The sequence below is a fragment of the Pimephales promelas genome, chromosome 22, assembly GCF_988280905.1.
Source record: "Pimephales promelas chromosome 22, fPimPro1.hap1.1, whole genome shotgun sequence".
NCBI lineage: Eukaryota > Metazoa > Chordata > Actinopteri > Cypriniformes > Leuciscidae > Pimephales > Pimephales promelas.
The window spans coordinates 25,505,749-25,527,506 of NC_142790.1; the positions used below are offsets into that span (position 1 = coordinate 25,505,749).

Consider the following 21,758-nt stretch of genomic DNA (forward strand, 5'->3'; position numbering starts at 1 on the left):
CTGACTAGGTTGATGTCAACTTTTTCATTGTTGTCATGACAGCACACCTTGTCGTTCCGTGAACCTCTGGAGTTGTGAGTTTAGACTTTTTTTCGACTTTTTTTAAAACTGTTCCTGTGGTGTTGAGGAACTATAATTCCTGTTAATCCTATAATTTTATATTTTTATTTATTTAAAGTGAATTAATTGTAATGAAAAATAAATAAAATTAAATAGCTAAAGTAAATCGTAAGTGGAAGTGCATCTGTCAATTCATTGAATGTTCAAATATTCATTTTATTTAGAAAAAAAAATACACATTGGTTGGCCTATTCATGAGCATATATCAGCAATTACACATGTTTAGGGAATAGGACATTATTAATGTATGTGCTAAGGTATGTGCTTTTTTTTTTAACAATTATTCATGTACAAACAGTAAGGCAATAGTAACAATTCTAGATAGGGGTAAACCACTATCAGTCTGCCCGTGGGATGGGGGCACCGCCGCGCCAAGCAGTGTCCCACATTGTCCCTCAGAAACATACCCCTTGTCCCCCCTTGGGCTTATTAGCAGGTGGTCACCCTACCAAACACCCGCGACACTCCAGTAGCCTAGCAAGTGCGCACGACCCATCTACGGCAAGCCCCGAGGGGAAAAATACATTGCATACACACATACAACGAGCGCCAGAACATCATAACCGGTATTATAGTAACAGACTGTGTTGATTATGTCATGTACAAAGTCTGTTACAATAATAATAATAACAATAATAAAGATTTTGAGGATAGTTACTCTGTATTGAGACAGTTGAGAAATAGGCTAGTAATATTTTTAGTTTTCAACAATAGCTGAGACCCAGAAAGTTTTTTTTTTTAATTTAGTTTTTTTTTTCATGTCATCACATTGTTTAGAGCATAATAAACAAATGGTAAAAAAAAAAAAAAACCTTTTTGAAAAATTATATTTTATTCATATGTAATACTTTGTCCTCTGTAGTGGACACCAGGACTCAGTTGTTAAAATTAAATGACATACAATGTGTAGGCAAAAACAATGGGATTTTTTTTCCAATCACCAATACATTTTGGGGTTTCAGGATTTTTTTTAACTAAAATTTGTATAAAGATGATTATCAACTATGTTATGAAAGATATAATGTAATTAATTGATACACCAATTTACTTTATGCAATATATGGGTAAAATTGGCATAAATTAATATTCCCATTCAATGCAAAGTATCTATACACTGTATCTAATTTGCACATTAATGTGTTCTTGGAGCAACATTTAATGAGGAAAGAAGTGTAAGCATTGGCGTAATAATAAGCAACATTTTAATAATAATATCTAATATGTCATAAGAATATTGACGTATAATTTATTTACATATTCACTTGTTATGTCTCCCAGAATGCCTGATAAACATGATTTATGTCCTGATGTTCTCTACAGTGGACATGAATGAAATCAATGCCCTGCACGGAAAGTCATTTTTTTCATTTGAAACCCCATAACATTTTCATGAGATGTTGGTTGATGAAATACAATTTGAAAAGTAATTAGATTTAAATTATAATTACAATATATTACCATATTTCAATAAGAGTGCTACATTTGATCACTAAATTAATGTTAGACATTTTTAAAGACCAAGGAGAAGTTGTTTTCATGGTGAAACCTCCAAACATTTGGTATCTCTGTATTGCCCTGAATGTGCTCTTTACAGGACATCCAGAAAAAAAAATGTGACATGCATGGTGTCAGAAAAATACACTAAAATATAATGTCCACTACAGTGGACAAAAGTCTATTCCTGGGTCCCAGGAGGATAGGCCAAAGTATCATTGCTCTTACGTTTCTAATTTCTCAGTTTTGTCATAATTTTAGCAAATAATTTATTGTATATGTTTTGAGACAGTTTTAAGACTGTTTTCAAACTTTTTTATTTAAGTAGGCATCTATTTTTTTATTAATACATAACCTCAGTGTATTCATTTATAATGTATCATTTTTGCGTGACATTTATGTCAATAATCGTCAAACACAGGTGACTCCGCGTCGTGGGAGGGGCCCCCAAATCAAATTCTGCTTAGGGCCCCCAAAAGGCTCGGGCCGGCGCTGGTTTAGCATACAGATTTTTCACTTCTAGCTACTTGAAAATAGGCACTTTGTTTTTAAACAACACTTTTTGTAAAAAAGTAGCTACATTTTAAGTACAATCAACTTGGATGTTTAAGTCATTTTAACTTAAATTACATTAATCTGACTTATCAAAATAAGTTAAGCAATTTTCAACTTTTTTTATACCAGATTCGGCTTATTTTTTTTTAGTTAAAGCAATGTAAAAACATGTCATAACTTATCATATATATATATATAACAGTGCTGTGACCTTATGAATTAAAGGACAATCTTTTTTTTCAGTAAATCAGTTTTCTTTGTAAAATATAAATATTAAAGGTCCGGTTTCACAGACAGGGCTTACAGTAGATTAAGCCTTAGTTCAATTAGGGCCCTTAAGTAACTTAGAAAAAATAACATTACTGGTGTGCATCTTGAGACAAAACAATGGCACTGACATATTTTATGATATGTCAGTGGATGTAACTTTCAGTTAAAATAACTCAAATATGCATTTTAATCTGAGACTATCTAAAGCCTTGTCTGTGAAACCTGGGGGAGGTTTCATAACTTTGCTCAGTTTGTATCACAATTTTGAGTAATGTGCCAGTCACAGAGCAGCTGAATCATGCAGTTTATATGAATTCGACTGGTCCGGAAAAGCTTTGCTGGAAATGTTGACCTTCCAACAAAGTTGATGTAACTGTACTGAGGAACAGCCTATATCTAAATTTAGCATATTACGAGACATTGATTGCAACATTACAATATAGTGCGCTCTATATTTAGATGACTCTTAAAGATGTTACAGTCAAGGTTCTTAGAACTGTGTTGCAAGAAGAATATAAGATAATGCAGAGAACATGTTTATATGCAAGAATAATTTTTTTTATATACAAGGGTGCATTGAAATCGGTGTTTAAAGCTTGAGTAACTGCTATTATTGAGTAACACAATTTAACACAAATGTGACTATTGCCAACTGCATTAACTTTACCATAGTTTTAGGTCATGTGTCTCTTTAAACAAGGTTGCGTTGCCTTATTCTCTGATTACTTTCTGATTATGCTTCTGAAATGTTTACATTTTCTCGTGATAAAAATGTGTAATTTTTTGTTGGAATATACATTGTCTTTTAAAACCATGTGGAAGCATTTCTTATGGTCTCATAAGATTGCTGCTGAACTTTTACATGCTTGATGCAAGACCACAACTTCAGCATCATGCTCTTAACAGGAACTGAATCAGGACAGATAAAGGTTAAACTGCTCCACATATCAAGAAGTTTTGCCACAAAACCTCCTTTTGCCAGAGAGCATGGATTAAAACACAATTATTGCTTTCAGTGAAAGGAGGTAATGAAACGTAAGTGAATCAACAAAGGCAAGACTTGAAAAACAGTGTGGACGTCCTTGAAGTTCCAGTTAGAGGTCAAACCTCAACTCAATTGAACAATTGTCTTCTGCATCAAAACAAAGGATGCTTCCAGACAGGACTAATTAACGTGTCCACGTTAGCAATTAAAAATAATGCTTTTAAAAATCTTTCTATTGAAAATCGATGATTAAATGGAAGTTTTAAATTAGAGTATTTTTATTTTTTTTGTACACAAAGCGAAATACATTTTTTGTTAATTATAGTAGACTATTGTGCATTAGTTGCTGTTACTGTATGTTAATAGATAATGTGTTCTAGATAACTTCAAATGTCAAAAATATATTAGTAAATGTTGAAATTAAGATTAATAAATGCTGCTTTGCAGTGTTGTTCATGTGAACTACCAGTGCCGGTCCTCCCCATATGCAAAGTACATAAGGTGTGTAGGGTCCCTGAACCACCAGGAGGTCCCCTAGCTCTCAAAGATGATTTATTGACTTTAAATGAGATTTTAAAATTTTATTTTTGATTTTAGCTTCTAACGATTATGAAAACACTCTTCCTTTCCTTTAAAGTGGCGCGCTGTCACCCTTCCTACGTAACAACATCCAAATCATGCAACATGACCGTCATAATATACTGTGCTCAATACTAAAATTAAAAGCGAATACTAAAATTAAGTGAAAATTATATTACATATTTTTGTGTGTATTTGCCCAAAGTTGCTTATGTCTTGAGTAAACCTAAACAGTTGGGAAAGTAATCGAATTATTTTTAGTAGGGATCGACCGATATGGATTTTTTTTAGTGCCGATACGATACGGTTTTTTTCATCAGCCTTAGCCGATGACCGATACGGGCTGCCGATTTTCTCGAGCCGATATTTGGAGCCGATACATTTTGCTCCCTCAGTTTACATCATAAAAATCATATAATGTTTTTTTTTTTTTTTCCATGTACATTTCTGAAATGCATTTTCTGTAAAGCTGCTTTGAAACAATATGTATTGTGAAAAGCGCTCTACAAATAGTAAATTTGAGTTGAATGTTAACAAACGTTACAGGTCTCAATTTAATAGAAGTAACTTTTATTTAACTTTAAAAAAGCAATATTTAACAAATAGTAAAAACATGTGAGGTAGAACAAGAACATGTAGAGAAACAATATAAAAAAATTAGATTGAAAAAAAACAATATATGAAAATTCGAACTTTATTGTAAAGTGTGACATTTTTTTTTTTGTTTTGATTTCAGCCTGAAGTGGTCCTTAAGTCAAGCTGTTGTAATCTTTGTGTGGTGTTCAGTTAAAGGAATGTAATTGTAGATAGAGATTTGTTCAACTGTATCAATCAATCAATCAATATTTTATGGTTCTTTATTTCAAGCGAGTCTCTTATCTGCGTGTCCTTACAGTAGCGGCTTTTTAATCTGGTTGTTATCAATCCTTGGATATGAAGGGGACTGTTATGTTATGCCATAAATGTAGAAGTATACTATTTTTTTAAGCACTGTATCAGTTTGACCATTGTTAGATCATAAATATGATAACTTTTCAAACTGTTCACAGGTTATGCTGCCTATAAACTCCTGCTTGAGTCTCAGTGAGAAAGAGAAAGGCTAAAGCCTCTGCAGATCTAAGTGTTGTCCAGCGTCTCCTGTGCTGCTTCACCCCTGTCTCCTGACGTCGGCCATGAGTGACCCCGTGACTTCAGATGAACTCACCAAAGCTGTGGCGTCAGTCCTTCACAACGTAAGTCAAGTGCTTCATTGGTTCCACAGACAGGGCTTAGATTAAGCCGGGATTATGCTATAGTTAAATAAGGACATTTAAGTAGCTTTTGTAAACATAAATTAGAATAAAACATCACTGGTGTGCATCTTGAGACAAAACAATGACAGTGACTTGTCAGTGCAAGTTGTTTTTAGTTAAAACATAATGCATTTTAATGTTTGACTTTGAAACCTGGCAAAGCTTAATATGCCTGTGGAAACTTTTGACTGGTAATTTATGAAAGCATGTATAAACAGTGCATGTATGTGTGTGTATATATGAAGAGCTCTTTTCCAAAACGCGTTAAACGCCATTTTTAAAAAAAATGAGTTTGTCGTGTCATTCTGCTGTGGACAGAACCCTTTCACTGCTCCATCAACGTTTCATGCCGAATCGCTATATTTCCTTGTTTAAAATGTACTGCAAGATACAGTTTCTTTCCAAGCCGCGATAAGCGCCAGCCCTGTTTTTAGCCTAAACACGATAAATCCTCAAATTCAATGAGCGCTCTACACAATCCAGCACGGCGGCACTCTGAACAGAGGTTTATTATGTTCATTTATTCCTCAAAATGAGTCCTAGTTTTCTAGTCGACTAGTAGTAGATCATTTAAGCCATTTGTATTATCAGTAATCACATATATTGATTTAATTAAATGGGAGAGAAACCATATGAGCGTTTTTAATTGCATATTCCGCATCTCAACGTATGCATAAAGCTTGCCACAAAGAACCGGCAAAAGTAATGATTATGCATGAAACATTTGAATTGTTTATTAATAAACTAGTGTTTTCTGTCAGTGTCAGCAACAAAGATAAAGTTGATGATGCTTACTCGCCATCTTCGCAGTGAACGCGCATAGAGAAACGCATACTTCGAATTAGCCTACATACGCAGATAGTTGCCAATTTATTTTAGTTTTTAATTGTTTTGTTTAAAAGTAGACATTTAAAGCTTTCTGTAGCTTAGTTCTCAGGCCTGTGTGAGGCAAGCGTCGCGGTGTTTCGGTTCATATTATGAGACGCGCTCCGGTTCACCTGCGCGCCTCTGTGTCCTGATTATATTGTCTGATATTTACTTCTAATGTATTAATCCAGTCAATTTGTCGATTAAACATTTATTAAAATGAATATACAATTTATATGAAACGAAATTTACAAGCTTTATACAAAACAAAACTTAATAAGTGGTCAAAATCATGTCTGACGCAGACGCACTCCAAATATTTTCCGATATTGGGCAGCTTTTGAATTTTGATCCTATCTTACTCATCTCATGCGGTTCCCTTTTCATAGCCTACTCAACATAGATGAAATAATAAAAATAAGTAATGTAATATTATTAAAAACAAATGTGAAATGTTTATTTATTTATTTATTTATTTTTTTACTTATATTTAAGCGTCATGCTGCTCCGCTTTGCTCACATGTTATGTAGCCTGTGTGTGTGTGTGTGTGCATGTGCTGGAGGGGTGCCCATCCCTTTTTTTAATATCGTTATCATATTGATCATTTTTAATAATTCGTTTTTTTCATGCATATGTTGAAATTGGTACTATTTGTTTGAGGTTTGACTCTTTACTAAAAATGACTTTACTAATAATGATACAAAAAATAGATGGATTTATAGCGTTTTGGAAAAAAATAAAATTAACTTTTAAATTATCATTAACAATATTGTTGTTTGATTTAATAATTATTGTTCAAAATGTTCAGACTGAACCAATAAAACATTTAAACAGGATAATTTGAATATTCACAAAATGTGTGGGTCTAGGTAAAAAATGTAGTTTTCCTGAAAACTATTGAAATGGATTTATAGCGTTTTGGAAAAGAGCTATATATATATATATTGCTATAAGTATTTGTATTATTAACCTATATCATATGCAAATCTCTCATCAGCCATTTAAAATATATATATATATATATATATATATATATATATTCATACACACATTTTTTTCATGCAACATATTGAATAATTACCATGGGATTTACATGATTCTTGCTTTTTTTTTTAAATGGCTGATGAGAGATTTGCATATGATATAGGTTAATAATACAAATACTTATAGCAATTGATATATACACATGCTGAGATGTAACAATTTAAACGGTAAACTAAGCATTTTATTTGCACAATACTAAAGTATGAACATTTTAGGACTGTAGTAAGGTTAAAGGAAGCTAATACTTTATAAACAGATGCCAATAAATATTGAGAAATGTATTGGTATTTAATGGTATAACCATAGTACACATTTGTTAATATTTTTTCCTAGATTTCCATCTGTAGTGGCCTCATTCATTCACTTAGTTTTTGTGCTCATCTTTTACAAGAGAAAGATCTCTCATGTTCTTTTATTCTTTGCATTTAAGATCCAGGCAGACTTCCTAAACAAACATCAGCACTGTAATTATCTGTGCGGTCTGTCTTTAATGGCTCAGTATCACTAACAGATACTATAAAACTCACTCAAGCTATTCGAAGGAAACTCAAAGACCTTCTCACCCGCAAAATTGACCTTTTTTTTCCCTCCTGCAGCTGTTTGCAGTGATATATCCAGCAACTTTGTGCGACTTGATTTGCATCCTCTCCAAACCCACACTCTGCTGAGTCAGCGTTACCAGAGTTTTGCTCCCTTCCGACACAAATCTAGTCTCCTCAGTCTAGTTCTGCTTCACTATATTGGGCTTGTAGTTCAAACAGTTGTCCTTTCCATACCCATTTTTATTGACGCGTAAGCGTTTATTTTATATAATTTATCTTCAAAACCAATTTGCGACCAGATATTGTTAAAAAACAGATATTTTAAAACTCAACAGCCCAGATTTACTAAACTGGCCAAATCAGCATGAGAGCACAATCCCATTAAAAAGTGCAGATAGAAATGGAAAGTTCTGCGTATGATCTACTGATGACATGCAAATTAAAGAACATAGACAAAGCCAGCTAATAGTATCTGGTTTAAGACATGCTTTTTTGGCCAGTGAATGGTGCAAATATCAGTAAATTTACTAGAAATAGAAATATGAGTCGTTTGCTGAGGCTGGTGTCAATAAAAGCTTTTATTGGACTAACAAGGACGTTTTCACTTCTGAAACTTACAGGATATTCTTATAATATGATGACCTTTTAGATGTCAAAAGCTCAAGGAAAATTTGATTTATCAGTTCATCACACCTTTAAATATTCTCCTCCCATAAATGCTGCGTCTTAAAGGGAAACTCCTACAAATGCATATGCACTACGCCCAGCTGTAAAAATAAACCTGTCCACACCTTTAGTGAATTCTGACAGTATTTTTTTTTTCAACGCCAGAAGATGATTCGCCTTGTAGTAAAGTAAATTTAGTGTAAGGTACATTTTAGCTGTAGAAATGTGAAATTTGTGGCTGTGTCTTGTATTATTAGGGCCGAAATTAAACATTTTAGGCCAAAAACTGAAAATTCTGGTTTAACTTGGCCGAAAACCGAAACCGAAAATGCTATTTAGAAATATTTACTGAATTTAAAAAATACGAGTCAAACAATTTGATTAAAAGTAACACTAAAATTGGACCGAAAATATATTTATATTAAACATCAATATGTTTTTCTTTGCAACAGAATCAGATTAACGGATTTATTTTTTGACCAATTATCTAAATAATGTATAGTCCTACAAAGCCATTATTATCAGAGCATGTGAGCAGAGCGTAGCGGATCTGTGAACAGTACTGTAGATGATTTTCGGTGCATCCCTACATATTTATCTCCCAATGGGATGAATTTCTCATCGCTAGTTAGTGTAATTCAGTAGAAGAACAGAGCATAAGTGGTTATCTGACATCGGCTGGCCTCTTGATGGCAGGCAACTGTTGACCCATAAGGTTAATGATCAACCCAACTGCTGGTTTTGGGTGTGTGTGGATGTGGGGGTGTGTTTTGGGGAAGACTAAACTATCAGCGATTGGAGTTCGAACGAGACCTGATATTGCGAAAGTGGGTTTTTCCATATCCTCTTCCTGCTGAGGTCACGTGACGACAGGTTTCAGAGGAGCGTACAGCTTCTGTTTGCTCATCTTTTAGATTTGCTTTGAAAAATAGATTATTTTTCTCGCCCTGTGGGACAGCCTCGTGTTTACACTTGATAGATGACCAATGGACTTCCTGTACACGTTTACGGTCAGTCATTTATTGAGTTCAAGACTTCCTAAAATAGCTATATTAAACCTGTTGAGGATGACCGTGTTGCATAGTAGTCTATGGCCCTCTGATATGAGCCGTTATTGATGCATTTTTTGCAATATTTCGTTGTCAGTTCTTCCAAATCAATACTTGGCAAACAAAGGTGAGAGAAGGGTAATTTTGGATGGCTGGTGGATCTTGCCTCATCGTTTTGATAACTTGTAGAAAAACCTCCTTTTAATATTCACTCAGGGCTCACAGATGTGATTCATATGTGCATGCAAGCCACCGGTTGCCCTCAAAGAATAATATTGCTATCTTATTTTATACAGCATTGCATTTTGTTAAAGGTCAGCATATAGGACTGTAACATTGTAAAAACAAGATTTGCAACTGTGTGAGGACATCTCTACCCACAGTTCTCCATAACGCTCCCTCCTGTGTTGCACGCGTGTCTTGCTGAGTCTGTGGGATTTCAGACACCTCCCAGATCTGTGGCTAATCTCTCGCTGGTTTAGCCTCTGGCTCTTTGTGTGAACTGACTGGAGACGCTGTGCGCCACTGCCGTCCTCAAAGAGTTCTGCTGGTTTGGAGTGGGCTTGTGGGACGTTAAATGGTTTACCTTGGGTTCAGCATTGTGGGTCTGTGAGCATTGAATCACGTCGTATTTGTGCGTCCATTACTGGGCGAAGAGCCAAACCTCAGTGTGATTTCACTGTAGAGAAAATGTATTTCTTGTGGGTTGATATTGACCACAAGTCTTAAGTTATAACAGGATAAAATGAGTTGTATTATGTTAGTATCATTGAGACACTATTATAGTTTTTATTTTATATTTTGTTTTCATTTTAATTGTATTTTTGACTGTGTTTGTCTATATAATTATTAATTTTATTTTAGTACTGTAAGTTAAAATAAATCTTATCTTGGTAATTAGCTGAAATACTATAAATTAAGTTTTTTTACTTTTTTATTTTATTTATTTTTTTTTATTTTAATATTTCAAATAACATTTTAGTTTCGTTTTTTTATTGCATTTTCAAAATAATCAGCATTCAGAGTACAGGCATGTGATAAAGTATAAACGTAAAAATTAAATGCATAAAATAATAAATATAAATAATAATATAAATATAAATAATAATATAAATTGTGTTTTTTAGTATGTTTTTTTGTGTTTTTTTTAGACACTACATTAACTCATTTTATGTTTTGTTTCATTTTGTGTTTTTTTTTTTTGTTCTGTGTTTGACATTTTTATTAGCTTTTTAAAATGTTTATCTAATAATTCATTTGATTTTAGTTTTAATTATTTTAGTATATCAAGCAAAACCAAATGGAAAAAGTTATATTGGAAACTATCTGAAATAAAAATAAATAGAGTTTTTAGTAGTATCATCGAGACACTAGTTTTTATTAATATTTTAATTTTGATTTTCTGATTTTGTTAGTTAAATTGTTTGTGCTTTTGTTCTGTGTTTGTCTTTCTTTTTTTTAAGAAAAGTTTTTCTTTTAAATCTCGATATAATTATTAATTATATTTTAGTGCCGCATATCAAGTTAAACTAAATGAAAATGATAAATGTTATCTTGGCAACTAGTTGAGATTAAAAAAATGAAGGTTGTTTAGATTTTATTTTATTTCTAATAACAAATGTTTTTATTTTTTATTTTTTATTGTATAATCATTATTGAGAGTACAGACATGTGGTTAGTGATACATAAACATGTAAAAAATAAATGCATAAAAAATATAGTAAACATGTAAGCAATGTTATTTTAAGGGATTTACCCACAATATTTGAAATGACTCAGATTTGTTTTTTTTATGGTTTAAGTTAACTACAGTAACCCTGATTCATAAGCTGAGCCAAAGTGCCAAAGGCTAGTAATGGGACTTTCAAGTGTTTAATCTGTGTAATGATGTTACGCCTTGGTGCAATCGGGGAAAGTCGTATAACTGTATAAAACCAAATGTAACTGGTTCTACTCAGAAGATTTGGTTGAGACTGGTCAATAACAGCTTTTAAGGCGCCCACGTAAATCTCCGAATAAATTAAAGCAGATTTGAAGCAGTAGCGCAAGGGAACCATAAGATGACGGATGTTTTCTGGAGAGTGTCAATGTTTGCCTGTGGAAAATGTTGAAGTGTGGCTGAGGAGATTATATTGTTCTGAACAATCGAAACCATACGCCTTTCTTCCAAATCGTGTTTGTTTTGAATCACCCTGCGGAGAAAGACTAACAGCCCTCCAAAGACAGCGAGAACACAATGAGTTTTCTCTCACTGTGTTGTTCTTGAGGACACACGGGAAGAGTTCTGCACTGCCTTGTGAGCACTGACTGATTCTTTCGCCAGCTCTAGCAACCATGGTAAGCTTTACACCGGTGGACTCAGTTAGCATGTGCAGACTCTTATCTTCTCTTATGTTGTTTCATTGAAAAAAAGAGAAAAGTTTCAATTATTTGAGTGACTTCGGTTTTGCTGTTATCTAGCACCATGTACTCCATTCTGGTTAAAATCAATTTTTACATAATTTAACTATTGAAAATAAAATAAATAATATAAAAATATATTATTTCTTTATATAATTTTTTTTATTATATATAAAAATATATTTTTTTACAGTAAAATAGTAATATTGTATGATCCATTAAAGTAGAATTATGATATTATTATTATTAATAGTAGTATTTTAAATTTCTAATAAATTACTATTTTATATAGATAGATAGATAGATAGATAGATAGATAGATAGATAGATAGATAGATAGATAGATAGATTGATATATGGATATATTGTTATAAATATAAGCATTTGTCAACACGCACAACCTTGTGGCGAATGGGCTACAACAGCAGAAGACCCCACCGGGTACCACTCATCTACGCTACAAATAGGAAAAAGAGGCTACAATTTGCAAGAGCTCACCAAAATTGGACAGTTGAAGACTGGAAAAATGTTGCCTGATCTGATGAGTCTCGATTTCTGTTGAGACATTCAGATGGTAGAGTCAGAATTTGGCGTAAACAGAATGAGAACATGGATCCATCATGCCTTGTTAGGCTGGTGGTGGTGGTGTAATGGTGTGGGGGATGTTTTCTTGGCACACTTTAGGCCCCTTAGTGCCAATTGGGCATCGTTTAAATGCCATGGCCTACCTGAGCATTGTTTCTGACCATGTCCATCTCTTTATGGCCACCATGTCCCCATCCTCTGATGGCTACTTCCAGCAGGATAATGCACCATGTCACAAAGCTCGAATCATTTCAAATTTGTTTCTTGAACATGACAATGAGTTCAATGTACTAAAATGGCCCCCACAGTCACCAGATCTCAACCCAATAGAGCATCTTTGGGATGTGGTGGAACGAATGGATGTGCATCCCACAAATCTCTATCAACTGCAAGATGCGATCCTATCAATATGGGCCAACATTTCTAAAGAATGCTTTCAGCACCTTGTTGAATCAATGCCACGTACAATTAAGGCAGTTCTGAAGGCGAAAGAGGGTCAAACACAGTATTAGTATGGTGTTCCTAATAATCCTTTGGGTGAGAGTAGATTTATTAAATGCGTTTGGCTATCGCTTTATGACATATCGTGAAATTGATTTTTATTTCTATATAACATGCAGCCGTACACCAGACCCAGATGTTGTCCTACAGAGAATTGATGCTGGCACGGTAATTTAGTCCAGAGCAACTGATGACAAGTTTCTCTAGTCACTGAAGGATATATCACAAACAAAACAGTCTTTGTGCACCGTGGAATGCATGCACACGTCACATAAATGCATTATAGCGCTACTGAATGGCAGAAATTCTCCTTGTGTAATGTACCGTGTGAGCGGGCACATGAGCAGGAAGAGAGGACGCGAACATCTCCTGTTTTGGACGTGCAAGAACGGTTTAGATGAGATGTTAGTCAAATCTGTTTTGATTTTGCAAGGATTTTTGAATGGAAAAGGTTTGTTGTGTCAGATATTTTTAGTCATTTCATTGCATGTAGGAAATCAATTTTGTGAATTTGCCAAATGAAAGATATATTTTAGATAGTTTTTCATCCCGTCTCTTTCCATAGGTTTGTCAGGGTGATTATTATATCCATTGAGGTGTAGCTAGTAAGATTGGTTGTTTAAACTTGAGGATATTTGCTCATGTTATTGCAATAAGCGCATGAGCTGTAAAGCCTCTAGTGTTTGCATTTGTTTTACATAATATCATGATTCCCATTTAATTTAGAAAGAGATTTAATACTGAATCTGGATCACTGGGAACTCTGACAGGGTTCATTTAACTCGATGGACCATGACTCCCTCTAGTGATGGCTGTTAGCAGTGCAGTGATTTATCACTTGTTTAACTGCACCAGTGGGAACAGTTGGCCATCAGAAAAAAAACATATTATAAATATACATTTATTTTGTTTTACTTTTTTATTTTTTACTTGTTTTAAATTGATTTTTCCTCACTGACCTCATCCTGTGTGGTCCTCCAGCCCGAGTCGTCGACCTCTTCTGTCCGAGTGCCACTGAGGGAGGAAGAGGAGGATGGTGACCTGAACAAAGCTTTAGGTGTTCAGCGCTTCCAGCAGATTCTGAGCCCCACTCCCAGAGTTCCCGGCGAGCAGCACCGCACCTACAATGAGAAAGATTTTGAGTGTAAGCTCATCCTTTCGCACCCCTTTATTTCATTTTATTTTATTAGAAAACTATGCATTATTGTCTGTCTGTTTATCTATCTATCTATCTATCTATCTATCTATCTATCTATCTATCTATCTATCTATCTATCTATCTATCTATCTGTCTGTCTGTCTGTCTCATCTTTACTATTGCTGGCTCCACTATATGTATAAACATATATATTTATATGTATAAATGTGTACTAAATAAATATATATATATATATATATATATATATATATATATATATTTATATATATTATGTTGTTGTTATTATTATTGTTATTATTATGTTTATTTTTTATTACATATATACATTTATACTTATCATTTTTTATGGTAGAGCCAGTAATAGTACAGTTGCAATATGTAATATTAATAGTATAAATAACAACATCGTCACAGGAGCACATTTCACACAATGTTTCAATCTTGTTTCGAAATGAAATATTCCAATTTTACATGTGAAAATGCGGAAGTGAAACCCGGCTGTAATCATTCACAGATCACCGTCACTCCTCCCGTCACATCCACCATCCTCTGTCCAAACTCCCGGGAGATGGCAGGAGGAAGAAGAGTGGGAGGAAGAGGAGGAGGAGCGCGAGTAAAGAGCACAGAGCGTGTTCAAGCCCCAGCAATGCTTTGGCCATCGAGGAGGGTGAAGATGAGGATGAGGAGGAGGAAGAGGAAGAATCTACAGAAGGCCAGAGCGCCACCCCAACTCCCACAACAGACACTGAGAGGAAAGACAATGTTCAGGTAACCAGATTCATATCCTATATTTGTGATTTCAATTAGAATGTCTTATTAATTTAGTGAAAGCTCTTCTATCTGTATGAACTTTATCCAAGACAATACATAACAATGTAAACAGCATACTGAAATACAGGCAAAAACGTAAGGCAGCGCCTATTTGCACAAAGTGCAAGTAATAATAGATTCGATTTACACTATTTAAAAATAGCAGTATAGTGTGAGTAGTAGCCTAGTTAGAAACTATTTGCACCTCATTGTTTTAGTACAGCATGCAGTAATGGCATAAATGAATAATACCATAAGTGTAAATGAAATAAATGCTGTCCTTCCTAAACCTAACCCTACCCGATAAACACTTTAGATATCCTTTAGGCACTTTAAATAGCCTCTGCCAATAAGGCGGGCTATTTGCACTTAGTGTAAATAGATACTCTGAAAACGTAAAGGGATAATTCAGTCAAAAATAATTCATGTCGTTCCAAACCCATTAGACTTTCGTTCATTTTCAGATCACAAACTAGATAGATTAGATTTATCATTATTCCTATCATTTTTATCTCATGTCCAGTTCTTCGTTTCCGATGATGACCCTTATGTGTCCACCCCTGAGACTTCAGATCCTCTCCCTGCACGAGGAATCCTGATCGTCCCCTCGTCTGCGGTGTGTTCGCAGCCCCAGGACAGCACATCCACTGAGTGAGTCCGCCTGCTTTAGCTTTCCAATAGCAACAAACGTTTAGTGAAAACATGCTGATAAAACATCTGTCATCATTTACTCACCCTCAAGTGGTTCCAAACATGTATTGCTGAACAGAAAATAAGGTATTTGTAACCAAACAGTTGATATGGACCCCGATGATTTTTTTTTTTTCCCATACTATAAAAGTCAATAGGGAACGTTTCCAGCATTCTTCAAAATATGTTCGTTTGTGTTCAGCTGAAGAAAGATATTCATACAGGTTTGGGATTTTCCTTTTTTGGTGAGCATGAAAATTAGAAAATAATGCAAGAATTCTTAATGACTTCATGCGATTTTGTTGTGAAATGTAAACGTTTTTGTGTAATTGTGGGATTTTGGTGGAAACTGTCACCATTTCTGTAGCCCTCAAAACGTATTCACTTTATAGCCCTTAATCCTGTAATTGTGGACAAATGTGGCCACAGAGAATTCAGGTGTGATCCTAATTTTTATTTATTATAAATGTTATATCACTGTCTTCGATAAAGTTTTGTCTATCCATTTATTTTTATCCATTTATCCATTTACATTTGTTTTTCTTTATTTTGGGGGTATTTTTGAATTTATTTACTTCAAAAAGTACCATATTTTCTATGTAAATTATTATTATTTTTTTTTTTTCTTCATTTTTTTATCTACATTAAAATATCATTCCAATAAGTTCTTAGAGCTAAAACCTAAAGATGAAGTGACTTTGCTGTCACCTGGTGTCTTATTTTGGCTTATTTTAGAATGCTCTAAATTACAGTTTTTTCCCATTCATTTCTATGGGTGCCCATTTTTGACCCAAATACAAGATTAAGAACATTGTAGAATTGAGTCAAAAAAAAATTGTGTGTTCAGGAGGCAAACTTAGGAAAAGTAACCAAGTCTTGTACTGCTCCGATCAAGGGAAGTATTTTTTAAAAATAAATCAATACTATTTTGCCCACATTTGTCCAGAATACGGTCTTAGGGTTAAGGGAAGTTGTTAGTGTCTTCAGTTTTGTTAGTTGCTCAGCTGAAGTGGTGAACATTGCAGGTTGCGTAGCACTAGCTATAAAGCATGCACTTTCAGATTGTGTCTGCCTCTCTGTTCTTGGTTTACTGTAAATTGAATCATTAGATGCCAGTGCACAGCACACCCTGTTCGTTACCTAGGACGAGATATTTCAGAGACCAGCAGGGTATCAGTCTCTCTCCAGACCTCCATCACCGCTGTCTACATCATTCACCCGTTGCTAATGGCAACCGCACTTTGCTTTTATAAAGCGCTCTCCACCTTTCCTTTCTGCTTTTTAAACGCAGGAGTGTCTTTACACAGAACAGGATTCATTGTTAATGTCATTTCAGCAGGTTCTTCTGTTCTTTAATCTTTAGTAACATTAACAATGACAGGGATTTTGTCCGTGATGTTTTTGGTCTAATAAGCTTTTAAAAACGATTAATTTTATATAAAGGTAAGTGCTGAAGAAGATTTTGTATTTGTTGCGAAATTGAGTGCAAGATACTTTTCAATTAATCTGTAAAGATTTTATGTCATAAGATAATGTGTGCATACTCTATAATGAGCTACTGAAGTTATGAGATAAGTTATATTGTATTTCTTCAGTGACCTGCATTTTATTTTTGTGGACAGACAAAATTCAATATTTTGTCTGCATGTTATTGAGGTAAAAACTACCAAAAGATATTTATCATAGTAAAACACTAGCACTTTTTAAAAATTTTGAGCACAACAAAGCAGTTTTTACTCCTTTTGTGGGCTTTTGAGAAAGATTTGCATGTTTATAATCTGATTTATTATAATCTGACATTTACTATTAAAACATGTATGTTACTGGAAATAAAGCTAAAATAAAATATAAATATTAGCGCGAAAACTTTAACTAAACAAAAATTGGAATTAAAACTAAAAAGTTGAAGCTGAAGCAGTAAAATAATTAATTATTTTAACTAAAAACGTTTAAACTAAAGACAGATAACTTTTTATGCGTTTTGGCCATTCATTTACACGACAATGGCATTTTGGAAATGCAAACTTAAAAAACAGAACCGGTTTCAAAGTGCTAGTTTTTTAAAACGATGCCATTCGTCTCATTGTAAACCACAAAAACGTGAATTTGTGAGAACCGTGATGTCATGTGCATGCGTATTACGTAAGACTGAACAATACACTCGTAGTGTTTCTTTATAAAGTGACATTGCCAACTAGTGGCCTGGCAGCAGAATACTGTGAGTTTAATCTTTTTCGCAGATCCTTGTAAACTTGGATCATTTTGACAACGTTGTAAACTGTACACAAAAAACTTTTCCATTTTTAGTACATCATCGTTGTATAAAAGTACCTTAAACCTGAAATAAAAGATACACCTAAAAAGCAATATTTAAAAAACGTGAAAAACAATGAAATTGAAACTAAAATTAACAAAAAATATAAAAATAAAAGCCAACTCAAAATATTAATAAAACTAAATTGAAAACTAAAAAAAAAACCTGTGTCAATGGTTTGAAGTCTCGTTTTGTCTCTTGTAGGACGCCTGAACCTGCTCCTCCGACCCCTAGCGCCACTGAGCCCAGCTCTCTGCCCCGTGTGTCGAGTCGCAGCTACGACCTTCAGGAGAGACGTCGCACGGGCAACATGACGGGGACCGAGCAGGCCAAATACCAGCGGATCCCCACTGATGAGTTTGAGGCTCGGACCCTGGCCTCGGCCGACCTGGATGGCATTAAAAGTGAGTTTTTACGGTTTGGTGAATAATTGCTCTTCAATACTATTGTTCGCCAGTAATATGCATTTTGTGGGTGATTGACTTTTAAAATCCTTTTGACATTCCTTCGCATAAAAAGATAATGCTAAATATAATGCTGCTGGAATATAAAGTTCAGTTCTGTTTAAAAGATTGAGGTCAGTAAGAATTTTTATTTAATAGAAATGAATACTTTTATTCAGCAAGGATGCATTAAATTGGTCAAAAGTGGCATTAAAGACACTTCTAAACTAACATCCATGATCTGTGAGATTCATTCATTAGAGCCAGACTGATATTATCGGCCGATATTAGGCATTTTCCGAACTATCGGTATCGGCAGTTATAATGGCCAATAAATGAATATTTCAAAAATAAAATAAAAACGGATGAAACACGCTTGAACCATGTCATGAGTGTTGGAGTTGTATAGTTTGTCCACCAGAGGGCACTCTACACCTTCCCTGTTGGCAACACTCGTGTATAACGCGCCACATATCCTGCAACCTGCTGATCCAGGTTGCAGGTAGCTTATAAGGCAATGTAGGGACTAATATCAGAACTTTAATATATTTTGATGTTCCTCTGTTCTGTTGTGACAATAAAAGTAACGAGTTTCTTTTTAAAATGCATCATCATCATATTATTTTAGTTAAAACTCATAAATAACTACAAATAACTAATGTTAGGGAAATCTGTTAATGTTTTGTTGCGCGTTTCTGAAATAATTTTTTTTTTTTTAAATATTGGCCGATATATCGGACTATCAGATTTTAAAACCAACAAATATTTGGATCAGTATCGGCCTTCAAAATCCTTTATCGGTCGGCTCTAGTTTTCATGGTCTCTCAAATGATTTGTACCATGCATCCTGCTATGCTTCACGGCAAGAGTCTTTTGTGCCAAACCTTTCTCAGACGTCAGTAGTATATCAGCGGTTCTTGTAATATACCCCATCAGCTCTCTCCGTCTTCCTATGCAGGCCACTGATTCGTCTGGGAAAAGGCCCATCTACTGCATATGCTCAACGACAGGACTTAAACGGTTGCTGTCACCCATTTAGTTTAAGTTTTGGCACATCAGTACATGCCTTACAACAGCTAACAGACAATAATATGTTAAACTCTGCTTGACTTTTTTGCATCATCAGCGGTTTTAGTTGCTGTCAGCTCTCGCTAATCGCTTTTTTAGATGTTTTCTTAATGTTAGTGAATTTCAAATTTCTACTGGTAAAAAGGCTTTGGCCTCTTTTCTTGATTAGAGTTTGTTCCTACAATCACCCAATTAGTCGAATCCCCTTCGGGTCCTGCCCTTCCCTGCCCTGACCGTCGGTGTGTGAATGAGTGCATGAATGGGTGAATGTGAGGCAAATGTAAAGCGCTTTGGTGGCCATTAGGTCTATGAAGGCGCTATATAAATGCAGTCCATTTACCATTTACCATTTACCTTTTTACCGTGAATGTCTTTGGCGACCGGCCCATCCTGTAATTTCACCCTGATGAGCTTGTTAGGAACAAAGACGATGACCTGCTTCTCAACTCTGCCAAGAAGATTTTACCTAGTGAGAGTGGGTTGACAGATTTGAGGAATTCATGCACCTTGGGGAAATCTTAAACCATGGAAATTTGATCAAATATGTAATAATAGAGTCATTGTGCATGTTTAGTATTCATTAATGTGGCATATAATAAATTGCAGGTTAATCTCCATATATGATAAATTCTTTATACCATTCAAAAGGTTGGGATTGGTGAAGTTTTCTAGGTTTTTTTTACATATTTCTGTTAAAAAGAGTTTTATATTTCAAATGAATGTTGTTCTTTTGAACTTTCTATTTATCAAAGAATCTTCAGGAAAAATGTATCATCGTTTCCACAAAAGTATTAAGCAGCACAACTGATAATGTTTCTTGAGCAGCAAATCATCATATTAGAGTGATTTCTGAAGGATCATGTGACACTGACACTGAAGATGTTGGAGATGAGTAATGATGCTCAAATTTCAGCTTTGATTACAGGAATAAATAACATTTTATAATTATTTAAAATGTAAATATGCTTATCATTTATTTAATCAAAAACGTGAAATATTACATAAGAGACTTCTTGCATAAACATTAAGAAAAAAAAAATCTTACCAGCCCTAAACTTCAGATTGGTAGTAACATTTTTGAACATGTTCCTCGATTATTTGAGAAACACTTCACATTAAGGTTTTATTTGTTAAAATTAGTTAGCTAAAGTAGTTAAAATGAACTAACAATGAACAATACTTCTAAACCATTCAATCATAATGTTAATCTCAACAATTACTAATACATTTTTAATAGAGCCAGACCGATATATCGGCAGACCGAATATATATATCGGCAGTTATAATGGCCGATAAATGAATATTTAAAAAATAAAATAAAAACGGATGAAACACGCTTCAACCATGCCATGAGTGTTGGAGTTGTATAGTTTGTCCACCAGAGGGCCCTCTACACCGTTCCTGTTGGCAACACTCGTTGAGTTGGTCACGAGACATACATTGCTTGAATAACAAGTCAGTTCTCTTAACTCAAATAAGCATGACAAAATTTGTGACTATCATGTCCAGTTTAAAATAAATAAATAAATAAAATATCGGCCGATATATCGGATTTTAAAACCCAAAAATATTTGTATCGGTCTTTAAAATCCTTTATCGGTCGGGCTCTAATTTTTAAGATGAAAATGTGTGTGTTACTGTTAACTAACATGAACATGGTTAATAAATGCTGTAAGAATGTATTTCTCATAGTTAGTTCATGTTAGTTAATGCAACCAATGTTAACAAATGATACGTTTTTGTTTCATTCTTCCAGGCCATCGTTTTGAAGATGTTCCTGGAGTGCGTCGACACCTGGTCAGGAAAAGCACGAAGGGTCATGTGGTGCACATCAGCAAAGATCACAAAGAACCCAGCACACGCACTCGCAAACTGGACCGAACGCCACATGAGGTGAGACTCGTGCTTCATTCTGAGTTGGACTAGCTGATGTGAGAAGTTTGGTTGAAGCTAGTGTATTAACCTAGTCTGAACCCAAGGCTCTCATGGTCATGGACATTAAATTGATTAAAGGGATAGTTCACTTTAAAAATGAATTTTTGGTATGTTTTAGCTTACCTCAAGGGCATCCAAGATGTAGGTGTCTTTGTTTCCACAGGAGTTGATATTTTTAGGTTAAATCGTAGTCTATCAGTCATATAATGGAGGTCTATGGTCACCACCTTAAAGAGCATGCACAGAGAAGTCCAAATTAAACATGATTTAATGACTCGTAAATGTAAGTACACATTGTGAACAGTAAATGAACAGTATTTATATTGTTTTTACCTCTTGTAATCACATGAAATCTTTCAACACCATTCCCTCTGGCAGCGATTATAGGA

General features: G+C 34.5%; 1 protein-coding gene across 6 annotated transcripts in view; it reads left to right on the forward strand.

The window, feature by feature from the left end:
- slc4a2b (solute carrier family 4 member 2b) overlaps positions 1-21,758 on the forward strand; it is a 48,836-nt gene that overhangs the window by 13,551 nt on the left and 13,527 nt on the right. For 5 of the 6 annotated variants that reach the window (XM_089125833.1, XM_039684728.2, XM_089125832.1 and 2 more), the window contains 6 exons: positions 5,053-5,235; positions 13,932-14,094; positions 14,624-14,877; positions 15,443-15,570; positions 18,128-18,327; positions 21,191-21,327. In XM_089125833.1, coding sequence (XP_088981959.1) covers positions 5,176-5,235; positions 13,932-14,094; positions 14,624-14,877; positions 15,443-15,570; positions 18,128-18,327; positions 21,191-21,327 — 942 coding nt within the window. In that variant the 5' untranslated portion in view covers positions 5,053-5,175. Of the gene's footprint in view, positions 1-5,052; positions 5,236-9,268; positions 9,426-13,931; positions 14,095-14,623; positions 14,878-15,442; positions 15,571-18,127; positions 18,328-21,190; positions 21,328-21,758 lie in introns of those variants that run through there. The other variant, XM_039684731.2, reaches the window with a different exon arrangement.